Source organism: Xiphophorus maculatus, chromosome 24 (assembly GCF_002775205.1).
Source record: "Xiphophorus maculatus strain JP 163 A chromosome 24, X_maculatus-5.0-male, whole genome shotgun sequence".
Lineage (NCBI taxonomy): Eukaryota > Metazoa > Chordata > Actinopteri > Cyprinodontiformes > Poeciliidae > Xiphophorus > Xiphophorus maculatus.
In genome coordinates, this window is record NC_036466.1 from 2,320,744 (window position 1) to 2,342,658 (window position 21,915).

The 21,915-nt window shown below is 41.6% G+C and overlaps 3 protein-coding genes across 6 annotated transcripts; 1 reads left to right on the top strand and 2 right to left on the bottom strand.

Moving 5' to 3' along the window:
- On the top strand, positions 1 to 6,053 carry fam117b (family with sequence similarity 117 member B; the record flags this gene model as incomplete). Its single annotated transcript, XM_005808060.2, has 7 exons — positions 1 to 216; positions 1,304 to 1,387; positions 1,490 to 1,600; positions 2,094 to 2,237; positions 2,325 to 2,532; positions 2,626 to 2,746; positions 2,834 to 6,053. Coding segments are annotated over 7 exons (1,110 nt in total), but the record flags the coding sequence as incomplete, so codon positions are not given.
- A 2,248-nt stretch (positions 6,054 to 8,301) lies between these two features.
- ica1l (islet cell autoantigen 1 like) lies at positions 8,302 to 15,706 on the bottom strand. Of its 4 annotated transcripts, none has more exons than XM_023329433.1 (15): positions 15,601 to 15,706; positions 14,647 to 14,679; positions 14,386 to 14,560; positions 12,380 to 12,452; positions 12,159 to 12,282; positions 11,863 to 12,061; positions 11,655 to 11,780; positions 11,472 to 11,570; positions 11,300 to 11,382; positions 10,828 to 10,877; positions 10,614 to 10,658; positions 10,290 to 10,469; positions 9,813 to 10,097; positions 8,858 to 8,953; positions 8,302 to 8,774 (listed from the first exon to the last, which is right to left on the bottom strand). In XM_023329433.1, the coding sequence occupies exons 2-15, from the start codon at positions 14,652 to 14,654 to the stop codon at positions 8,662 to 8,664; spliced, it is 1,656 nt and encodes a 551-aa protein (XP_023185201.1). In that variant the 5' UTR covers positions 14,655 to 14,679; positions 15,601 to 15,706; the 3' UTR covers positions 8,302 to 8,661. The 4 variants fall into 4 exon arrangements, with proteins under 4 accessions (XP_023185201.1, XP_023185200.1, XP_005808116.1 ...); XM_023329432.1 differs by having other exon boundaries at positions 8,302 to 8,777; XM_005808059.2 differs by lacking the exon at positions 10,290 to 10,469 and having other exon boundaries at positions 8,302 to 8,777.
- Positions 15,707 to 16,487: 781 nt separating this feature from the next.
- wdr12 (WD repeat domain 12) lies at positions 16,488 to 21,586 on the bottom strand. The gene is made up of 12 exons (XM_005808057.3): positions 21,404 to 21,586; positions 21,030 to 21,124; positions 20,534 to 20,628; positions 20,342 to 20,448; positions 20,128 to 20,243; positions 19,891 to 20,045; positions 19,682 to 19,813; positions 19,463 to 19,603; positions 18,085 to 18,190; positions 17,854 to 17,986; positions 16,908 to 16,980; positions 16,488 to 16,808 (listed from the first exon to the last, which is right to left on the bottom strand). The coding sequence occupies exons 1-12, from the start codon at positions 21,442 to 21,444 to the stop codon at positions 16,731 to 16,733; spliced, it is 1,272 nt and encodes a 423-aa protein (XP_005808114.1). The 5' UTR covers positions 21,445 to 21,586; the 3' UTR covers positions 16,488 to 16,730.
- Positions 21,587 to 21,915: the final 329 nt, after the last annotated feature.

The window sequence follows — 21,915 nt, forward strand, 5'->3', positions numbered from 1 at the left end:
CCATCTGCGCCTCCCCGCGGTTCTCTGCCGGTGTCGGCCTCCTCGCCCTCTGAGCTCGTCCGTTCCCCTTCCTCCATTCTCCTCGCCGACTCCCACCATTGCGTCCAGCTGTGGCCCTCGCAGGGCGCGCTCGCTGGCTCTCACCTGACAGGTCCCTGGCCTCAGGACGACAGCCAGCAACAACACGTTCCCTACATGAGGGACAAAGCGACGCAGGTGAGTGTTTGTTCCATGCTTGTGCTCATTACAATGTAAAGTTTTTTTTTTTTTTTCTTCCTGAGCTATTTCAAAACGTTACAAATGCATATTTGACGTCACAACCACAAACTTCAGTGTGTTTTATTGGGTTTTATGTATAGATAATCACAAAGTAGTGTATAATTGATGTAGAATTGTGACTATTTAAAAAAAAAAAAAAAAAGCCTAACCTGTTAACAGTTCCTTCATTTAGATGCTTTCAAAACTAGGGATGCACTTTTCCACTTTTTTCACTTCCGATACCGATACAGATATCTGAGGTTTGGTATCGGCCGATACCGATCTGATACAGAAAAAAGGTGCCGAATTGACTTAAAACGTCTCTTTTCTTAAACGGAGACATAAATATACTGAATTACAAGTACGCTGGTGCAGATAACAGTACACCAATACAGAACACTAAAATACACCAACAGCTTCACAAGCTACAAACATGTAAAAAAACAACACACCTGTAGTTTGTTCAGTCAATGCTATTAGGAAAATAACAGCCAGTGTAAAATAAATAATACTGAAACTGAGAAAAACAATAAGTTGACTTCCTTGGTCAAACATGTAAAAAATAAACTGTGACAGACAAAATAGATCTGCCCTTATAGATCATTTTCACCAATACCTGATCTAGAATTGTTTTCAACATTGGGACTGATACAGGTATTAATATCAGATCGGCACATTTCTATTCAAAACATTATTTTGATTTGGCACAGATGAGATTGTGTCTGTCAGCTGAAGCAGCTCAAGTTTGTGTTTGTGCCTCTTTTTTTCCCGCTTCGAAGCAAAATGTGACTGTCAGCGTGTCAATGAACACAACAAGGTTCAGGGAGGTTGCAGGTGGTTGCATCATCGGGCTGCGTTGCTTGTCAACCGGTGACAGACTTCGAACAGAGACTCCTGATCAAAGAGATCTTTCTGCCACAGCACATCAATACACCACAAACGACGAATAGCAACATGTTTTTTTTTTTCTTTTGAATTCTAAACGTTAAAAATAATAAAGTATGTTGCTATATGATGAAAAACATGGTGTATGCATTCGTCTCAGACCCCCAGGGCCTGGGCAGATGAGAGGAGGAGGGGCTCTCACAAACGCTCGGCCTCCTGTGGGAGCACCGACCAACTCAAGGAGGTCTGCGTCCCACTTTCTCTTGGTCTTGCCTTGCACATGTACACTGCTACCAGATCTATGGGTTCGTTCCAGCAACATTAATGTTAACGTTTTCTTCTCCAGATTGCCAAATTGCGTCAGCAGCTTCAGCGCAGCAAGCGCAGCAGCCGCCATCGGAGGGACAAGGACCGCAAATCCCCGTTCAACGGCAGCCATGCCATCATTCAGTCACAGGTGATCATGCACTGATTCTGTACTAATGCCTGCAACCAGAGCAAAACAGTATTACTGATTTTTCTTCATAAGTAAAAATAAATCAGTAATACTGTAATTTAATGTAATTTTAATGTGTCAACTGTGACCCCTAGTGTTCATTGACCAAATTTTACAGCCACTAACAAAAACCCTTTAATTCAAACCATTCTGTGAAACAACAGTCCTAAGTTAAGTTGAGGCTCCTCACTTTGAAGTACATTTCAACTTAAAAATACTTAGTAATAGTAAGTTAAATTTAGTTGGAACTCGTACGATGCAATTTCCTTTAAAGAGTTGTATTTTCAGTCTGGAAATGTCTCCTGGGCCAAAAGACGTCACCATCCTTGTTAGCTGATGAGAAGCATGATATAGTAATCACACTGTTATTTGTTGCTTTCTGTAGTTTGTCTGCTGTAACAATGTTTCCGATGGGTGTGCTGCTTTCTAAACATACTTCCTCGTGTTTGCGCAGTCCCCTATGCCCAAGACCATCCTCATACCCATCCCTATATCCAAATCCTCGGCTCCTCGCTTCCGCAACAGCGTGGAGGGCCTGAACCAGGAAATCGAGCGCATCATCATCCGAGACACCCCGGAGAAGGACGAGACCATTGTTGTGAGTCCCCTAGAACATGTTGATGCATTCCATGAAGGATAGCGGGTTGCATTGCTGCAACGCTGTTTTTGTGACTTATTCACCCAGCCGCAGGATGTCCCCGATGGCCACCGCGCGCCGCCACCGGTTCCCCCTCAGCGCAGCAGCAGCACCCGCAGCATCGACACGCAGACTCCATCGGGGGGTGGCCTTAGCGGCAACCACAGCAACTGCAGCAGCCGTCCGGACTCCATCTCCCCCTCCTACCTCAGCGTCCTCAACGACACGGCTGGAGGCAGCCCCTACGATGAGAAAGGTGAGCAGAACTCGATTTTACTCAAGATGCAGTGCATTTTGAATTTTAGAGTTTACACTTTAAGAATGGGCAATAAATGCTCCTTTTAACCAGAGCTAAGTCCGTGCTCCCCACTGCCCAAGTACGCCGCCTCTCCCAGACCCAACAACAGTTACATGTTCAAGAGAGAACCACCAGAGGGTTGTGAGAAGGTCAGAGTATCTGAAGAGTCCATGTGAGTAGTTTTCAAGTTTTATGATAAATCCGTAACTCATATCAAAGGAATACTGATGTGACCAACTATGTGTCACTTTGTTTTAAGGCCCAAACCTCTGGAGGAGATCCCTCCCTTCCTGTGTCCCGACCGCAACAAGGTCAACTTCATCCCCAACAGCGGTTCTGCTTTCTGCCTCGTCAGCATCCTCAAGCCCCTGCTTCCCGCCCCGGACCTCAACTTTCGCCCGGGGTTGGGCCTCCGGAGCCTGTCCCCGTCCCTGGTGCCTCTGTCCACCCAGCCCTGTCTCCTGGAAGAGCCTGAGAGCTTCTGACTGCCCAGTTGGCCTCAAAGTCAACAACCCTTGTTCCCCTTCCTATCAGCTGAATCAGAAAACACTACGGAATCAACCGTTTTGCTTCTAAAACAAACAAAAAAAATGCCTTTAGCATGCCAGCTGCGCTCTCTCTGATGTCCTTCTTTTTTTAAAAAGCTCTTTCCACTGCCGCCTCCTCTGACCTGAGACTCCTGCTTTCCAGAGCAGGCGTTTTGTAGCTCACATTTCACCGCTTTCTTCTACCTTCAGCACTGGTTCTGTTCCTGTTCTTGTAGGAGGAAAAGGGGGGAAAACAGACAGACATTTCTTTTGATTTCATCGTATTATACCATGGCGCCTTTCCACAGACATATCTGTTTTTCTACCTACGGTTGTTTGTCTTGATATAAATTATGCCTTCCATTATGAAAAAAAAAGGCCGCTGGTTTTCTTGGAGACCGCCAGATCGACCACAGAGGTTAACTTTGGTGCTGCCAGATGAATCGTAGCATACCTTGAAGGGATGTGAGAAGTTCAAAAATGTGCCTGATGTTTTAGACCGCAGTTTCCCTGAACCATCATAACGCTGTGAGCGTTATGATGGTCACAGCATGATCATTGCACTTCATAGTGATCATTGCACTATGAAGGCTGTAGATACAAGGAGCAAAGAAGAAAAAGTACAAACAGTATATCCTTAAAATACTTGCAGACCAAATCCTGGGATCTGTTTGCTACTTTTTTATCAGCCATTTGCAGGGTATCTATGGGAAACACAGGCCAGGGCTATGATGTTCGACGCATGTTCAACCTGTGTCTGCTTGCCCCTCCCCACGCCCGACCTCCCTCCAGCGCCAACCTTTGCCCACCCTCGCCCATCTTTTCTCCGTTTTGCGAGCTCCTCCTCTTCGATGAGGTCCTCCTGTCTTGGTCGGCTTGTATTGCTTTTGAATGCACCTACTTGCAGGGTTTTTCTCACGGAGAGGCTGGTCAATCCAAGGTTCCACGCATCCGCAGACCATCGAGGTAATCTGGGTTGCAGAAAATAGACAATTTTAAACTATTTGTATAGCCAGCAAAGAATCAAATGAAACTGTGTACTGTTAATGGTTCAAACAAACTACACTTAGCATGGTTAGCATTACCGAAACAGCTCAATCTGTGAAATTGCTATATAATGTAATTCTTTACCTTAACTCCTAGATGAAAAATCTACCAACATTTCCAATTCTAGCCAGTTCAATACCCGACTGAGGGTAAAGGTACTCCTTTCAAATATCTTACACTGTTTGTTACTTCTAAGACATAATTCTACAGACCACAGGAGTATTGAAAGTAGATAGCTTTCAACTATCACGCAGTTTAGGTTTGATGTTACTCAACCCAACCGATCAACCTTGTAGCAAATTTGTTTGTACATCTCTAGCATAGCAATGGATTCTATATGTTTATATGGGCCATGCCTGTTCTATGTTAAGTCAATCTGAAATTAGTATGATAAAGAGACTAAATATAAAGAACCCTAACCATGCTAACTGATGACATAAGATTCTAAAAAGGCTTAAATATCTCTACTACATTGGAATTTTCTGCTTCAAAATGTTATAAGTAATGTTTTACTGCAACTGCTGTCTCAAACTTGTAATCCTAAATAGCTAATGACCGTTACTGATAAATTTTAAGGGAAACAGAACCGGCTCCAGTCAATGTCAGCAAATCAAAGTCCTACAAGACCAAAGATTGGAAATCTGACAGCTGCATTGTTACAGTTTTTCTAAAGAGCAAACATACAAAAGCTTACCTTTCAAGTCACTAAGCGACGGAGTGTTCGGAAATTGTGCAAAACTGAAATTTTTCTTGTCGGCTTGCCATATTTTTGTAGGACTATTTCCAAATCGAACATTTGTTTTTGAAAACCGCTGCAGTTGCTTTGGGAAAGAATTTAGCCTAGCACTGCTTCAGTCATGATCCTGATAAACAGCAGCTGTTTTGAGTGTCTCCAGCTATCTCATTGTCTGCCATTTTACATTGATGTCTGCAATTATGTTACGCTGTATGAAATTCACAAATTCTACGTTTTAGAGAGACTAAATAATCCAGAATAATACACTAAATGAACTAAAATAAAGACTTCACTCTTTAACGAAGAGATAACAAAAGTTTCACTGAGATAAACTGAATCTGGTTAGATGACTGTACTTTACACATTGACAGCCTCTCCGGGTCAGAACCCACCCTCCTGTATTTTTGTAGATGTCACAATTACTTAACGGTGCCTGCTACAGTGGGACAGGAATGTACTGGACTTGTAAATACAGAGGCACTGTGTTTGTATTACTGGCTGACAGAGATATGTAATCGGACGAGGCAACAAGTGTAACGTACGACTTCTCAGCTGAGTACTGTGAATTACAACTTGACTCATTATTGTGAATAATAATGTATTTATTTATCAGACAGGAGACGAATTGGGTCTTCGGAGATTTCTAAACAAGAACCGACATCTCAGGTCGTAGAGAGTAGGATACAAAGATATATGCTAACATAAACGGAGCAAAACAACAACTGCTTTCTATGTAGCCTCACACGGTGGAAATCCCGACTGACTTTAATTTGTAGCAGAGTAGATGTAGAAAAGTGTGGATGTTATTTGTTATTTCAGCGACCCGACTTGGAGCAACGGCTAGTTACGACAAAAAAGGGAGAAAAATAAAAAAATAAAATTGGCCCGTTCCAAAATCCACTTGCTGAAACACAATCACAACGATGGCGGCATGTTCCGACTTGTCCCTTGGAAATGCCACCAAAAAAGACAACAACAAAAAAAAAAAAGAGAGAAAAAAAAAAGATGAAACATCTGAAACATGGATGCTTGTTTCAGTGTGGAAAGAAAAGCATTTTGGAATGAGGCTTCGTTTCTTTGTTTGCGTGTCCAGTTGATAGGGAACCAAACTGCCAAGTTTTCATCTTTTAAACCCCTTTGAGTGAAATAAAAGGCATAGTTACAATAAACGACTCGTCTCTTATTGACTTGAGAAATACATTCTTTTATTTTCAGTGTGAAAAGTAAGATTTACATTTGATGTGACAGAAATAGTAATATTCTAGTAGTCTTTTTTTTTTTTTTTTAAAGTTGCAATAGAAGGTAAATGAAGTGAAACATAAGTCTTGTAGGTGAGCTGGGATATTAATGTGCAGCTTGTTAAAAATGTCAGCAAACAAATATCCCAACTGAGGATTCGGTGCATTTTGGACCCTTTGTATTTTTCATTTAAAAATCCCTTTTAGAAACAAATTTGCACTAAATCACACTGAAGCACTCAGTTGTCAGAACTCCACACATGGAGACGAATCCCTTTTTGTTAAGCAGTTCCTTCGGATTGATTCAGTTAAACACAGATACTATGTGTTTAACGGCACACGAAGCTAAAATAGTCAATATTTGAGTTTTATTTCATAGTTATTATGGTTTTGTATCTCACAATGCCCAGAGAGCTGATTATTATGATTATGACACACTAAGTATTTGCAAGCAAAATCTTCTTGGCCTTAGACTTGTGATGATGGATTCAGTAGATGGAATTTCAACCATGTTGCTTGTAGATGTTGCACACCTTGAATTTCAGTCTGAGAATTCACAGTTTAAAGTTAGCTCCAGACCATTTGACTAAATCTCAACCAGATGTCTAGGCATTTGGTATCCGCTGCATCATGAAGAACCCATTAAATGGCTCAGTTAGCTCTGCTTTTACCAGTTTAGCTGTGAGAGGATGTGGAAAAACATGACATGCCAGACTAATACTTTATGACCAAATAATAGTCCTCTTGCAAAGTTAATTTGTAGTTGTGGGTTAGTGTTAAAAAACTAAAGGAAGTATTGAAAAATATATGTATATCTACAAGTCATCTGTGGCATCCAATTCTGACTCATCCATCCATCTGTTTCTGCCAGGTTTCATTTTCTAAGACTGACCAGAGTAGAAATATTTGCTAATGCGCTAATAGGAGCTAAGAAGAACAGATCTCTGGAAAAATCTGGAAAATTGACCTACAAGTGTGTAAGAACCCCAAAATATGCAGTTCCATTTCTAATTAGCAGAAGTTAATGACGGTGAACTAGACAGTTACTGTTACAACTCTGATTCATAGTCATGTTAGCAAGCTTGTGTTAGCTTTCAGGAGATATATTGACTTTCTGATTTGGTCTTTTCATCTGCAGTTGGAAATATTTATCTGGCTCAGTGGTCAGCTTTCTAAATCCCAAATTTGACATCTTGAACCTTTCCAAACCAAAATGAAAGTTAGGAGTACCCATTTCTAAAACTGGGTGTGGGTCAATTCACCTCTTTGCCGGATTGTAACCACCTTTTGACCATTTCCTCCGTTCCAACTTCCAATCCATACACATGAACAATCCACTCTGCTTCAGTTCTAGACAAATATCACATAAAATTTACTGTAAAATGTAAGTTTCAACTTATTTGCACTTATTTTGGTTCTGATCTTAGTTTGGGTTTGTTCACGCTTATGAAATGTGACGTTTTATGACCCCAGAGAAAACCCAATAACTTTCCAGTTGTGCTCATCGTTTATCAGTCATTTAACCATATTTTATTACCAAAAAACTTAGTTATAACTTGAGAAAAAAAATGTTAACTTCAGCTGTTAGATTGCATTTTTCTGTACCTGCCTCGGCGTTCTGTCGTATAGTTTGCTTATTTTCTTTGGGCATAAGGTGTGCAGACAAGTTTGACTGCAAACAGATAAACATGGCAGTAGCTCATGCACAAAGCAGGAAGAACAAACTGCTTAAACGATGCAGTCGTACAAGTAGTTAGGGGCTGATTTAAAACTAGTTTCCAAATCGCTAAAATGTTCGTTCCATAAATGAGACGCCACAGAAAGCGATGGCAGTTTTCTCCGATTCTATAGAACATGAAAGACAAATTTGGCTTTCTGGAAACTACCCAGCAAACATCAGCTTGTTATATTGGTTTTACCCCATAAAGAGCTGAAAGTGTACATTGAAAAAGTACTAGATACACATTTTGGCTTTAAACTTTTGTTTAAATGCAATGAAAGTGTAGTGGTTTCACTTTGCCTGTAAATGATGGATTAGCGTGTCGTGTTTGGGGTCAGGACTTCTGAAAAACAGACCTATCACATCCCAACCTATGAATCATTTGTGACAATCATGTGGTACTTTACACAAACCGTTTTCAGCAAAACTGAAATGCCACAGAAAGCGGCTTTTTTTTTCTTTTTTTTTATCCATTCTGGATCTCTGGGTATGTACACTCAGCAAACAGACACACGCCCAAACAAACCAAACACAGAAAGCGCACGGCAACATCCAAAACAAAGGCGGGGCCCAGACACCCTCCCTAACGTCCAGGCGCTGCAGTCATGATCAGGTAACACGAACCACCGCAGCCTCGGTGTTTAACTTGGTATTAAAGTCGGTTACAGCAGCTGAGAGTTTATCAGCTCAGTGTTTCAAGCCTCTAAGGAGATTAGTGTGTGTATGTGCTCAATTATGATGGAATGAAAATTTGCAGTAATACAGATTTTTGTTTTTTCAAAGAGAGAGTGAAGGTACATTGAAGCAGCTCCGAGAGGTTCAGGCGTTGAGCAGCTCATCAGCAGAGCGTCCGATGGCGTCGGGGTTGGAAAGCGGGTCGAGGTCGGCGAACAGGTTGAACCACGCAGACATGTCTTTGGATCCTCCTGAAGCTGCTGTAGGAAACGTCAGACAGAAGGGTCAGGTTGGGAAGAAGCAGTTCTGCTGAGACGTTTTCTAAAGCCGAGCGTCGTACCGTTAGCTGCAGCCGGCTGAGAGCGGGGAGCTGCCTGGTTCTGACCAGGGGGCAGCTGCAGGGGTGGAGCTTGGAACATGGGGGGGGTCACCCAACCTAAAGTATGCAGGGGACACAAGATAGATGAGAGTCATTATGAAAGTGTTGGTCCATCTTTTAACATGTTTTGTTACATTGCAACCAGAAACTTTAATCATAATTGTGAAGTAGAAGAAAACTTTTGTTTTTTACTATTAACACCAACGTAAGGCAATAAAATCCCTAATAAAAATTCTGGAGTTAATGGTTGTAAATACATTTCTTAAGCTGTTTAACAGTGAAGATAACCTCTGTCAAAGTTTCTGCAGGTTTCACCAACTAAAATTTAGGACTTTTTAAGACCACTCTGAATAGAATTTAAGACCTACATCTCCACAGAAATGTACGAACTTCGTTTATCCAACTGGCAATTAATTTGAACTTGCCCATGATAGCCACAAAAAAAGATAGCTAGCCGTTAATATACCCTTCCTAGCAAGCAAGGGTATGTGGAGTTAGCAAGGGCATGCTATGGGTATGCTAGCTAGTTAGCAAGGATATGTCGAGGTTATCTAGCTAGCTAGGAAGGGTGTGTCAAGGCTATGTTTTCTAGCTAGCTCATTACATTCTCAAGTTGGCTGAGGCTACTGCTAACAACGGTAGCCTTAACTGTCTTGAAAGTGCAACTCAAACTTTTGCCTGACAAAAATTAAATATGAATATATGATATTAAATACTCGTGTCAAGACAAAATGTAACACCTGTGATTAACATATTAAGAACAACTTTCTCCATCCATCCATTAACTATTAAGCTTGCATGGTCAACTTACTTTTTAAAATCAATTTAAGACATTTTAGGCCTTAATTTTAGATACACAAAGTTCAGACTTTTTATTGCTGCGTGGTGGACACCCTGTCTGCTCTGTGTGGCTGACCTGAGGAGCTCAAACTGTGATCCAGCAGCTGTGACGGCAGGAAGCCTGTGGGGCTGGGTGGGTTGGAAGGGGGACGGGCGGGTCCGGTGCCAGCTGCAGGAACGCTGGGAGGGTCGAACGTCCCAAAGGCGTCCTGCCACTCTCTGCTGAACTCATCACTGCCCCCTGGGCCCGGGCTGAGGAGGTCCTTCAGGAAAGCCATGTCGCTCCGCTCACCATCTTCCTCCTCCAGCATTAGCCCTGGTTCTGATGGGATCGGCAGACCGACTGAGAGCAAACTGTCACCTAAACTCACAGAACGAGAGGAAGAAGACTCTGAACATCAGAAAATGCAGCTTAACAGGAGCAGTTTGTGCTTATGTTTGATTGTGGAAATGAAGAAGGTAAGAATTTCCCCCGCAGCCAAGAAGAGAAGCGTGAGCAAGTTGAAGTCTAAGGTCAAAGTGAGAGAGTGGAGAAAACAACCAGCCAGTTTACCCGAGGCGGGCAGCTGTGGGAGGCTGGACTCGAAGCGTCCAAAACTCCAGCTCTCGCTCTGGTCGCCGATCTGAGGAGGAGGCGGGACCAGGGGGGCGCCTGGTGGGGGCGGCATGCCACAGGCCATGAGCATAAGGTCGTCGCCGGCGTCTCCAGAGAGCCCTCTGAGGTCGTGCATGGCTGGAATGTTTTTGGTGCGCTGAGATCAGACTCTGTCTAAAAGTTTCCCGCTCACACTAACAAACAGCAGTCCCATGTGGACAATTTACAGAAAATGAATGCACACACACACATAAAAAAAAAAAAAAAAGAAAGATCACTTACCATTTTCACCAGCCTCACTCTGCCCATCACTGCTGAGCTTAAGGTCTGCATTGGTAAACAGAAATATAACTTTTTATTTTGATCAAAACCAAACAATAAAAACTAAAAGGTTTACAGCAGCCCGTCTGAATCTCTTTAAGGAATTATTACAGGCTACTGTTGTTCAACGTGGCTGAGCTATTTTGTGTTTCAGCCAGCAGGGGGCAGCACTAACCTGAATTAGATGCACTTTCTGCTGGCTTGTCATCATCCAAGGACACCAGGCTGAGAGGAAGGACAAAAGACATTTGGAGAATTTAAGAAAAGGATAATAGAACAGAGCAAGCTGAGAGCGAGGAGGCAGTAATAGCATAGCATCTAAAATCTATAATATCTTTTTTTCACATATTGACAACTAGAAAACAAACAGCAAATCAACTTGAACGCCACACGATTTTAAGTAGTAACTTCAGCGAAAGACGGTTCTTCAAAGTGTTACACATTTTACACATAAATTACACATTTATTTAAGAATATTTTCTACCTTAGAATGTGCTACTTTTTGTTGATCTATTTCAATAAATCAAACTAATACGTACTGAGAAAATGTGGAAAAGGAAATATAGAATGAATACTGCTGCAAGGATTTGCATGTCTGATTCAGACCAGAGTTTTAAGACATTTAATTGACTGACATGAAAATTCACCTGTCTGTGTTGCTCTGTCGGGCCTTTTCGTCCTTCTCTTCTTTTTGGGAATCAGAGATTTCCTCCAGTGGATCCCGTAGATGCTGGAAAGATGAAAATAATAATAATAATAATTGGATTACTACATCTAAAGGCAGAATTTCGAACAGATTCAAAACGCAGCCTGCAGCACCTTGATTGTGGTGAACTGGTACGGTATGTGCCCTTGGAAGGCCTCATGGATTCCTGACATGGCGTTGGCCGTTTTCTCCCAGAACTGCAGCAGAGTGGTCTGACGGAACCGGGAGGAGAGAAATTTTTAGTTACCGACGGCTGAGCCTGACGGACACGTGACGGTATGTGAACTGCAGTGGACCTGGTAGGTGCAGAGGGAGTGAGACAGCATGTTACAGCGGCTTGCTCCCAGCATGTCCACCTTCTGACACACGTCATTCTTCAGCTTCTCAAACTGGCTCTTAGTCCCTCTGACCTGCGACTGGACCTGAGAGCAGAAACACACGGGAACAATGAAGCAACGCGGGCGGGCGGAACCGAGGGGCGACAGCGATCCAAACGCTTCCTGCCTTGCGGAACTTCTCCAGCTGTTTGTAGGTGTCCGGGTCCAGTTCCTGAGAGACGTCCTTCATCCAAAGCAGCGCTCCCCTGTACTCCGTGCGGGTCTTCTCCATCCGGCTGACCGTCAGCAGCGTGTCGGCTATGGCGCGCCGTCGGAACGTCTCCACTTCCTGATACATGCGCTGCAATGGCGGGCAAAGCGCCATCCTAAAGACACGAGAAAAAAGAAGCACAAGCCTTCAGAGTTTAAAATCTTAGTTTGCCCCAAACAATAGTTAACTGATGGTCAGCTGTAGATGCTGACCTCTGCTTGGCAGAGGTGCACAGGGCCTTGCTGGTGGCCTCCATCATGTTCCCGGCCTTAGTTCGGTCACGTTCAGCCTGGAAACGCAAGAACAGGCCGAGCTCGTTCTCCTCCTGGGACAACCCTGGGAATAAAAAATGGGGGGAAAAAAGGGGAGTAAACAAGAATCGATCTGTAAATTCAAAAAAAGATATTGGCAGATATCGGTGGTTCTGACTCACGTGTGATTCTGTGCTGGTACTTTTCGATCACCTTCAGCAGCTCTGTGCACGTTAGCTGAACGGAGCGGAAGAACTGCAGAAAACGACACACATGGTGAGGAGTGTATCAGTGAAAGGAGATGAAGAACTGAAAAATGTATAATTTAGAAAAACAAAATAAACCAGTAATTATCAAAATACAGTCAGGCTTGAGATTGTAACGTGAGAAAAATCTAAGATATTTTAAGGAAGTGAAGAATTTTTCTATTGAGATGATTAAACAAACACTTTTCCCACCGTTTTCCTCAGAAGCTATACTTCTGTACGTGCAGTGAGACTGACATAAACGCACATATCTATGTGGACAAACAATTATTTCTGGAGTTGAGAGTTTAAATCGCACACACTAACAAAAACTCTTGCTTCACGTCCTCTGCACTCGACAGTCGGTGTGGTAGCACAATTCTTGTGTACGGAACACCAAGAGTGCCACAATTGTGCAAAATTTTACGATTCATTCACACGCAAAGTACTGCGTTTGGAACTTAAAGCGTATGTAAATTAAATGCGGGTGAAAAAGAACCGATCAATACCGACTAATCAAAGCACGGAACCAAATGGCAGAAATTCCAAAACAAAAAAATAAGATTTAAGAAAAACACAAGAGAACTTAACACATTTGAGATTTGTAACCTAGGAATATGAATTTAAGCATACAAATATTCTTACTTTGAGAATTTATGGTAATGTTTCTACATTTAGTTTATTTTAGTTTAACAGTGGATTTTTTGGGATCGTCCCTTTTCGCATCCCTCTGCCTTGTGAAAAGCTTGCTACGGCGGTACACAGCATGTATCATAGCAACAGAATCTCTGAGGCTTTCCTGAAGAGGAAACAAAATAGAAGTCTCCATGACCTTTCATAAAACATCTGAAAGGGCCAAATTTAGAGTAAAAACACACAACAACAAGCTTAAAACTTCACACAAAGCAACATAAGGAGTCACCTCTTTAACGCCACAAGACAGAAAAATGGACGATGCAGCTGCACATGTTCAGAGTTACTTATTAACTGAAGAATAAACAGAGACTTCCTTCAGTGTGTCTCTCTCAGTAGTGGTCAAACATCTGTCAACATACAGAACGGCCATTCTGCACAAGTTGTTGTGTTGGGCGCAATATGGACTGGTTCACTGACTCCATGTGTGTCTGATAAACCCTGCCTTGTTTTAGAGGCAATATATACAACACATGCATTACAGAACACAAAACACCCAAGGGTTTAAAGTATTTGCAAATCTGATCTGTTCATTTAGTGCCCTGTGGACAATTTCTGAGGCAAACGGGAAGAAAAAACATTAAAATATTGTGTTTCAATTTTCTTTTCCCAGTCCTCTTTCTGATCACCATGAGAGCGGGGAGGGATCTGGGGGCAAACAGGCTGCAGGATCTTGTTCCAGACTGAACAAAAAGCTCACAGTTTATCCCTCAATATTCAGCGACACACACACACACACACACAGTACCACATCCCTCACAAACCAACACGACGTGTCCATGCTTGTTTTTAAGTTCCAAAAGATGGGAAGCAAATGGGGACGATGCAAATGGAACGTTCCAGAACCTTTATTTTTGTACTAGATACTCTGTCTTGAATTTTTTTTAAAAAATGAGTAAAAAGCAGCTTAACAAATTAAATTCTTTTTACATTTTTACATAATTTGAATACATCTATTTGCAGCAATGTATTAGGGTCCAGTGCTGATAGGAAAAAGTAAATAAATAAATAAAAGAGTAGCATAAATGCACCAAAAAAATGGGAGTAAACTCAGAATTTCCTTTTTTTTTTTTTAGAAAGTTTTTTTGTTTTAAGGCAGAAATTTACTCAGTTATTTTTATACCTATGCCGTCATATCTATTCAATAGGCAAAAGACTGTTATATAAAAATGCCACATTTATTAGCTTGTTGGCATCGAGGAATCTTAATGCAGAAATCCCTCCAACATGCTATAAATAAGCAGGCCTACCTCAAGCTTGGCGTCCAGGTCGGCATCTGAAGCCACCACATACTCGTCCTCCTTTTTGCCTGTAGCTTTGATGAGGACCTGCTTGGTCTTCCAGAACTTCTTCTGCATGCGCGCCATCACTGAGCTGTCCTCGCCCAGCAGAGCCCGGCCACCGCTCAGCATGTCCGCAGCAAACCTGGAGGTTTAAGGGACAAAAAGGCTGGGTCCGACCTACGCTGTGGCAGGTTAAACCAAAATCGGGTGCGCTTCAATGTTACATACCCCTCCATCTTTGGATATCCGCCGTTTTGTGTTCTGAAAGAACCCAAAAGTTAAGAGTTTTACAGAAACTAACCAAGCGATGTATAACTTTCTTTGGCATTTGATCAATTTCATAGAAATAGGGAATTAAGAAAATTTGCACTTTTGAAAAGTGTTAAATTTTTTGTTATGCCTATGCTTTGAGAACCACTAGAAATTTCACGTATAAATAAAGAAAAGGGGGGGAAAAAAGCCAAATACACATACTTAAACGAACTTATATGCTGCCATATGCCTTATGTGATGTCATCAGACATATGCCTGGCGGCTCCCGTGTTGGTCCAATGGACTCTGATTAACAATATACAACAAAACAAACCCAAAAGTGACCATGACAAGTTGTTCTATAGGTAACAAACTGACTAAACGGAGTTTTGTTGATTTTCTAGAGACTGGATAGCAGCTTTAAGAGAAGACTGAACTCCAAGCTGACAATCGTCCCTATCAAGCCAGAGCGTTGCAATCAAGTTACAACCTGTTATTGTGGCTTATCTGTAGCTGGACAGAGCTGATAGACGCTACAGGCTAAATGGGCTAATTGAATATGGTTCCCGGAGCTGGGAGCAGAAACCTGCGACCTGGCAGCAGCTGATGTTGAAGCAGGTGTTCGGTTTCACTGAACGCCCCCCTTTGCTGACAAGAGAAGAAAACTCCGAGGTGTCACTCGGATATGTGTTACTTCCGAGAGAAATACCGCCATAAAGTGGATAAGTGGTTTGCGAAAGTCGACAAAATAAGCGTCACTTGGGTTTCTCTGCTAGCAACAATTTAGCTAGCAGCAAATGTCACTTGGAGAACGTCTCGGCAGATGAACGTTCAAAGCAGCGACTGACCCGTCAACAAGTCGGGTTACTTTCGCCCTCTCTTCCTCTCTGTTGCTCCGTATGAATGTGAAATTAAAGGATAAACTACTACCTTCCTCGTAGTGTTGTCCAGCGGCGCGAGCATCTATGCGGAGCAGCTCCACTAACCTCCTCTCCCGATAGCCATCATCCTCTGAGTCAGAGAAACAGGATATGCACACGCGCTGCAATGGCGGCGAATGACCACGAGGGGGCACTGTTCGTCAGATTCCGTCGAAGATCGTCTATTGTGATAAAAGCCGCGAACGACGTAACAAGTTCACCTTATGTCTGCCAAGATACATTAAAGTTTCTCACAAGACTTTAATTAAGTGTTATCAATAGGGAAACGTCTAAATGCAGATAAAATAGCACATGCCAGTGTTATGGGAAGGTGAAGAGTGGCAAGTCCCGGTTGCCAAACCAGTCTGAGCAGGAAAGGCTTATCCACAAGAGGAAGTTCACGAGGTGAGACATTTCCTAAAAGGAAATGAATACTGGCATAAACCTTCTTAATTGACCTAGAGATTAAATTATTTTTTACATATTTTTTTCTGTGAATGTAATAAAATTACAGTGCCTGGCAAAACCATAGATATACCTTGAATGCTTTCCATTTTTATGTTACAACCACCAAAATTCAGTTTATTTAAGAGAATTGTAACATTTTCTCACCATTTGACATTACATCCACTAAGGTCACAATGCATGGCCAGACCAGAATTTAATTTTTTTTTTTTAGCTTAATTCAAAATGCTCTATACATTCCACCATCCAAACAATGGTATGTGAATGTTATCGGAAGCGAGCTAGCTTTACTTAGCTTGATGTTTTTTGCAAAGAAAAATGATCAAAACGGAAAAATTCTAGATGTAAAAAGCAGATGTTTGAACTTGTAATTGCATTATTAATTGCTAAGGGGATTAAATACCAACGCATGCAACATTTTCGAAGGCTTCATCGGTAAAAAAAAGTTTTTAATTACAAATACCTTCTTTACATGTAGACAACACTTGTACATAACATTAGGTTTATTTGTCTTTTGTAAACTAAACATTTCCACCAAAGCACTTGAATTAAAGTCGACACATTTGAAGAAGGAACATTAGTTTATACTCTACTTGGGTCAGAGGGAGACATTTAAATAAAAAAAAAATCTGCTTAAAACAACCAGGATCCGAAAACAAGATGGCCGGCGTCTGCCTACGCTCCTGCATCTGTCTGAGCGGCTGAGTATCTGTAGGTGTAGAGCTTGTTATCTGAGCCGCCGCTCAACATCAGCTGAAAAACAAAAGCACAACAACGATTCAGGCGCTGAAAATGACGTTTTGCGACCGGTTAAAAGGAGAGCTGGTGAGAAATCCTGATGGTTTGCCTCACCCCGCTGTCTGTCCAGTCCACACAAAACACTTTGTCCTCGTGAGCTGCCAGATCGTACAACGGAGCCTTGCAGCTGAAACGAAACGGTTCACAGACTGAGACGACGCAGACGAAAAAGTGTGGATAAATGACCCCTAAAGGTCATTCTGACAAAGCCAGGAAGCCTGCTCCAAACAGAACAGAACGTCTTGCTTTATCTACTATGGAATCAGTTAAGTGATGTAGGTGAATAAATGCTTTTATTTAAGCTTTTAGGTGTGATTCTGACTCGATGTGGATTTGAGGAAACCAAATCCAAATTGAAACTTTAATGATTGCAACAAGAGCTGCGGTAACCATGGTAACAATCAGATTACTATGCAAATGCGATAACCTTGATGGATTCTCTCACATATACTGTCGATTTTGCGAACAAAGTGAGAAAAAAATTATAAGTGGGAATAATTACCGAGCTACAAAACATTAATTTCTTTGATTTTCTTCTTTTTTGGGTTTCTGGAATGTTAGTTTTGTTTAATCTCTTGTAAAAGGTGCAACTTTAATTAAAAATGCACTTTAATTCTTAACTGACAACCAATGTGGTTGGATTTTAACATAAATATATCCCCACCCCTTTATATAATATTAACAATTGCTTAAAACTTTTGTTTTCTACAAGGTGATATATATATTCACATTCTTTAAGTCGACCAATTTGTTGACAACTTCAAAAAAAAAGATCTGATCTCTATTTCACATTTGCATAAATGGGAAGGAAAGATTTTAATTGCAGAAATTGACATTAATAGGTTTTTTTTTTAAAAATATTTCCCACTCTTTTAAATACAATTTTTGTGCCCAAGAGACAAAGGTGGAGCAACTTGATTATGAACAACCGAGTTCCAAACATCTCATTTCGTCACGATTTTCAGAGTTTCAACAAAATGTCTACTTCATATCTACATACCTCCTGGTGTCCCAGAGTTTGACCAGGTTGTCTAGGGAACCGGAGATGAGCTGATGCTCATGGGAAGGCGCCCACTTGACTGCGGTGACCCAGCCGGTGTGGGACGTCAGAGACAACAGCACCAGGGTTCCGTCTGATGAGCAGAAGTTGCAGAAACGACGTTAGGAAGCAGAAAAGAGGAGGGGTGTTTTTAAAACTTTTCTTTCTGATCATTTAAGCTCAGTTTGGCACCTGTGGTGCGAGGGTCCCACAGTCTGATGTGTCTGTCGGTGCTGGCTGAGGCCAGCCGTCGACACAGAGGGGAGTAGGAGATGCAGTTGAACACTTTACTGCCCGACTTGGGGGGAACAAAACAGAATGCATTGTGGGAAACATGACAGAAACAGATTTACTACTAAACAGATGCATCTACAAAAACATTCCCACACATTGATATGTGGCATAAAAGTGCTTCTTGTCATTTCAGTATGGGTTGGCATTATAGTAATCTTCAACATATTTTATTGGGATATTATGCTATGGAGCAACTCAAAGCACCAGATTGCCAAGAAGTCCATTTTTCTACAAGCTGTGGAGAGAAAAAAAATTAAGGCTTTGGCCCACTTCTAAATCTAATTAAGAATCTACCAATCAGAGGTTGAATGATTTTTCTATTTAATTCAATTCAATTCAAAACTCTTCACTCATCAAAAAGGAAAATTTACAATTCGAGGCATTGAAGATAGAAAAGAGGAGGTGTAAGTTTTCACCAAAAAGTGGACATTTTCTAGAACAGGCAAGGAAATTTGAGAGATTCAAAAGTCAAAAATTTGCTAGAGTTTAATCTCAAAACTTATTGTTTTCTAGCAAATTCTTCGACTTGTCAAATTCAGAAATTTCCTAGTTTTTTTCTCAAATGAAACTTCTTCTGAGTTTGAAATGTGTTGAGAATTTGTCAGAAAAGAAAATTGAGATTGATCTCAGAAACTCATTTTCGAACTAAGAAATTCCCTGAATTTTTCAAGACAATTTCTGATTTTAATCAAAATTTCTCAGTTTTCTTTTAGCAAATTTTTGACTTTTCAAACTTGGAAAAGTCCCCACCTTTTCTCCCCTCAAAATATTCTGAGACTTAATCTCACGACTAAATTTTCAGTGAAACATTTGCTGGAAAAAAAAAATCCGAAATTTCTTCTTTACCATTTTAAAATTTAACAACATTTAAATTTAAAATTGTTAAAAAAAAAAAATTTAAATTGTTTGCTTGGGTGGACACTACAACTGGTAGCAACGTATTTTATACAGGAATAATTGTGTAGAAATGGTTGAAAATAATTGCATGCCACACTTTTTGGATTTTTATTTGAAAATAATTCAAAAAATAATGCATGTGTTTGTGTTGAACTCTTGCACAAAATCCCAATAAAAAACACAAAGGTTTGCAGCTGCAACACAAAGGGGCGCCATGGTAACCAGCAGGTGTAGAAAAAGAGATTAGGGTTAAATATATATCAATACCGACTTATATATACTAATATAGTCACTTTTTAAAGTGAATATATAAATATATATATTCTTAACTAAAGAATATAAGGCTAAAACTTTAACATTGAGCTGCTGCTCTTCTTACCAGCGTGGTCTTCATGACTCCGGCTTCCACGTCCCACAATCGGATGGTGTGGTCCCAGGATGCACTGCACACTTCCTCGCTGTCGCACCACAAGACGGAGGACACCGCCTCGCTGTGTCCGGACAACGTCATCAGGGGGGTCTGTGTCGGAGAAGGAAAACATGAGTTAGAAGCTGGAGGGGTGTTTTTGAGCTGTTCCAAGTTGGGTTCTGTGCGTACCCTGGTCAGGCCCAGCTGCTGGGTCTTCTGTTTCTTCCTGGGTCGGTCAGCGGGCTCCTCCACCTCGTCCGCCTCCTCTGTGGGCACCGCCGACCAGATCTTCAACATTCTGTCCCAGGAGCCGCTGCAGAACTGAAAGAAACAGAGAAAACCCTGTTAATCGGAGCTTATCGATTCAAAAATAAAACACTAAAGTTTTAAATATTGACCTTAGAGCCTGTGGGGTCTGTGGAAATGGCGTCGACGCTTCCTGTGTGTCCCCGGCAACAGTGTCTGGCTTTCGCCTGGTTCCTCTCAGAGTTCCACTCCCACAGCAGGACGGTCTGGTCCAGAGACGCAGTCAGGAGCAGGGATGTCAGGCCGTCTATGCAGCAAAACAAAACTTTAAGCTAAAAAAAAACAACAAACACCAACAAACTGGGATGTAAAGTTCTAAGCAAGCTGACCTCTTTTGACCCAGGCAACATCCTTCACAACGTCAGAGTGTCCAGCCACTGTCGTCACCGCCTTCCCTTCTAAAGACCATATCCTGGCTGTCTTGTCGTACGATCCTGTTAGGATCCTGGAAAAACGGGGGGGCGGAGAGGAAATTTTAACAAAACTGGAGCTTTATTAAGACGAATAAGTGACGTCTTCCAAATCGAAGCAGGACATGTTTACCACTCGCTGTCCGCCTCCACGGAGCTGATCCAGTCGTCGTGCATGATGCACTCCTCTGGCTCCGGCGCCGTGAGCCGCTGCACGTACTCTATCTCCACTACGTCTTCCTGAAACACAGACGGGAACACTCAGCTTTACTCGGTTTTAGAACAGTTCAAGTTAAAAGTTAAAGAAAGTTCAGGCAGGTCTTACCGTTGATATTCCCTCTGTCTCCATGTGAGTGGCCAGCTGGGTTCGCAGGAACTGACCCTTGACCAGGAAGTCAAACTCCACCCTGCTGTGAGATGCTGTTGGAGCAAGAACAAAACACAAAATACTGCAACAAATGAACTGCGGTTATATCTTGAATTTATAGCTGGCTTTTGTGTTTTTGTTTTTTAAGCCATCAATATTGCAACAAGTAATTAGATAGTTTGCAAAAGTTTTTCCTTATGTCTTTGTATGGAAGGTTACTATAAAGGAAATTGATAATATTGTTTCATAGTAATTTGTTCCACAAAGGCATCATTATGTTCAAGAGTATTTTTCTAGAACAGCATTCATCTTTGTGAGGCTATGGCTGCTGTTTCATGCGATTACGGAAAACAAGTACTTTTTATTTTATAAGATATGTGCCAGTTTTGTTATGTAAAAACAGCTATGCTCGTGGTAGCATAATTTGAATTGTTTGTGTTTTCTGTCATTTTACCATGCTTTGCTTCCAGGAGCTTGTTGATAACGTTGCTAAGATCCAGGACTTCAGAGGCAGCTGGGATGGAGAATGGGACGTCATCTACAATATACCTACACACACACAGAGAGACAGAGAAAGTTATCAGCCTGTTTCAGTGCTATCAAATTAAAAGATAAATAATGACAGCAGCTAGTCCTAACTTTACGTTTATTAGAAGTAGCTTACTAAAAAGCTAAAATTACGGACTACCTGCACTTTAGCAGTAAGTTAACAACAGAACTCAAACGCAAAGATTAAATGAATTTGACTCCGCTAGAGTTCAGCATCACGAACTAGCTGCTCAGCTAGCTTAAAGCGCTGCTACTGGGTCTCTCTGTTTACAGTCTCACCTTTGGTCTTCTGTGAAGAACCTCGCCTGTAACTGCGACATTTTGTAAAACAAAATCTCTCTCTATATATATATATTCCAGAAATTAGCAAACGGTAATAAAACTATTCCGCTCCACTTCATCACATGTCAAATTCTCATGCAGTGTCGCCATGTGCTGCGTGGGAAGACTTTCGAGTCGAAAACCGATCGAGTTCGGCGACTCGTTGATCGGCTGATCATGACTGGTGGCTGAGCGCTACCCCATAAGCGCACGCGCGAATGAATTCTACGTCAACTTCAGCGCCATTTTATGAGTGGCATTTTCAAACACTCATCCATCTACAACACTTTTACTCCGAAAGTTTTAATGGAAGCTAAGTGACTGCGACGTTTCTTCTTTTTCAAATTAAATAGTCATTTTAAAAAATTCTTTTTTTGTCCCTTATATGAAAGTAGGTTGACAGGAAAGGGGGGAAGACATGCGGCAAATGTCGCCAGGTCCGGGAATCGAACCCGGGACGGCCGCGTCGA